The sequence below is a fragment of the Centruroides vittatus genome, unplaced genomic scaffold (assembly GCF_030686945.1).
Source record: "Centruroides vittatus isolate TY-2023 unplaced genomic scaffold, ASM3068694v2 contig_216, whole genome shotgun sequence".
NCBI lineage: Eukaryota > Metazoa > Arthropoda > Arachnida > Scorpiones > Buthidae > Centruroides > Centruroides vittatus.
In genome coordinates, this window is record NW_027121347.1 from 222,012 (window position 1) to 224,456 (window position 2,445).

The 2,445-nt window shown below is 33.9% G+C and overlaps 1 protein-coding gene across 1 annotated transcript; it reads left to right on the plus strand.

Annotated features, from left to right (window-relative positions):
* Nucleotides 1-366: 366 nt before the first annotated feature.
* LOC136970757 (zinc finger protein 514-like) lies at nucleotides 367-1,146 on the plus strand. The gene has a single exon (XM_067265208.1). The coding sequence runs from the start codon at nucleotides 367-369 to the stop codon at nucleotides 1,144-1,146; it is 780 nt and encodes a 259-aa protein (XP_067121309.1).
* Nucleotides 1,147-2,445: the final 1,299 nt, after the last annotated feature.

Genomic DNA, 2,445 nt, shown 5'->3' on the forward strand with positions numbered 1-2,445 from the left:
TTAGAAAAAATATTGGTTTAACATGTTGTTCTCCCAATATCTTCAAGTATATCATTAAAACATATTTCATTTTTTTGTGTAGATCTTCAGGTAATCTACTCAAAAACTTCTAGTTTCTACATAATAACTTCTCATTTTATTTTCTTCTCTATCCGCCCTGTGGGCACTAAAACGGCATTTCATTTGTTGCTCTACAATTACCGTAAATTCGTCTAGTTTCACAATAGTTAAAGGCTAAATTTTTCTTTCTTGAATACAGCTTCCTTATGATTTAATTCTTTCGCGTTTTAGAACCACTTACTCTATAATAACAACTCCATGCATATATTCTTTTTCTCGTTTTTCTAGATATAAAAAGTTTTTAAAATGAATAACGAAAGAGAAAGTTGCCCAGGACCATCCTGTTTCATCGAATCAAATTTATCCATTCAATCTATATTACAAATTCCTGAAGCTATAGAAGTGAATAATCAAAACCAAATCTCTGATGAGTTATCCATTCAGTCTATGTTACAAATTCCTCAGGTAGCTCAAGCCGTGGCAATGAATAATCAAAACCAAATCTCTGATGAGTTATCCATTCAGTCTATGTTACAAATTCCTCAGGTAGCTCAAGCCGTGGCAATGAATAATCAAAACCAAATCTCTGATGAGTTATCCATTCAATCTATGTTACAAATTCCTCACGTAGCTCAAGCCGTGGAAATGAATAATCAAAACCGAATCTCTGAAGACAGCTCAATGCAAAGTGAGAATTCAACACATGTGCAGGCGGAGTCAAGGAAAAAACGGTTCCAGTGCTCCATGTGCAACAAAAGTTTCCACTTCAAATCAGAATTAGAGACTCATAATCTGACACACACTAAAGAAAAACGATACAAATGTGAAGAGTGCAACAAGACTTACAAGTACAAATCAAGTCGGGACAGTCATTTCCGAAAACAACACTGTGATCCAGGGCATTTTTGCCCTACTTGTCCCCGAGTATTCACAACGCTTGAGAGTTTAGTCGAACACTGCCAATTTCATAGACCATTAAGAAATGCTCCTTACGTTTGCGCAGAATGTGGAACAGGATTTACACACGAGCGTCAATTTCAACACCACAAACATATTCATTCGCTTCTCAGATACAGATTTCACTGAAGACGAAGTTCGTTTTTTTTTAACAAAATGGCGATTACCTGAGTACATCTCGCTTTCTTTAAACTACACCTTAGGCAGAAATTGTTTTTGTTCTTTTAAAAATTTAGTTTTTGATATTTTATTCATACAATATGATAGTTTTTACGTTGTTATTCCTTTTTATAATCATCTATATTTTAAACTGAACTTTGTTAGTTTTTTTATAAATTTTTATTGAACGAAAAATCTAAAACACATCTCGTGAACTTTTTAATACTATTTTTTTGCATATGACCAACAATGAGGTGGGTTCGTTTGAACAAAATTGGCTGTTTTTCCTACGTCATTACTGCGTGCTTAGTTCAGAATTCCCATAAGTAACTATATAAAGCCATCGTGTATTGTGAAGACAAAGCATGATTTTGAAATTTTCATCACTTCCATTTGTTATTCCTGCAACGTTTATACATTAAATGATTCTGCTGAGACGATGCCCGGAAGGAATCAAGAAATACTTCGCCTGCGAGTGATACCAATTTCTGTATGAAGGTGAACTTGTGAGTTAAAAGCCATGTATAAAAAATAATTAAATCGTCCTAGTGAGCAGCAGAACACTGAAGTGGTTGTTGTAGACGACTTTCCCGTTACGTCTTAAGTACTGTACCTTTTTTTTGTACGCTTGATTGTATACTTTATTTATTCCTATTTTAATCGTTGTATTTGGGAGCTGCAGTTTCGCTCGTAAAGTCTCTATCACATCAGAAGACTCTGCAGTAGTTTCCATACGAAGAAACGAAGACCCCAGTTGTTGTGAGGTACTGTATTTGAAGTTTATGTACTGTAATTCTTCTTCTTACCTTAATAATCGGCATATAATGTTATTGTCTGCCAATTAAATAATTGTTTTACTTTTTTTACAGAAATGCGAAAAATAATAATGTTGGAAAATAAATTTCGTTTCCGTTTAAGAGGCTATTTTGCTTTTGAAACTTTTTTTTCTCCAGGCAATACGAATTTTATTGCATTCTTTATTTTTATACTCTATATAGGCTGTCGAAATACTTCTATGTACTTTCTTTAAATTTAGTAGAAGTTCGCTAATCCAGGATCTACTGAGCTCTTTCCATAACTTCTGTGAAAATTCGGAATATCACTTGTCATATCGGTCCACCGAAAGGCCGCCATTATATAATGAAAACATCCTTTCCTTTGAGCATAAATTTTAACGTGACACCTCTGTTAATTCAAATCCTAACACCATGCTACGCCCTATTTTACCAGTAATTGCAAAAAACAAGTCTGAACTCTACACTACAGTAA

Excerpts from the sequence above, each read along its gene's own strand:
- LOC136970757 (XM_067265208.1), top strand. The coding sequence starts at position 367 with ATGAATAACGAAAGAGAAAGTTGCCCAGGACCATCCTGTTTCATCGAA.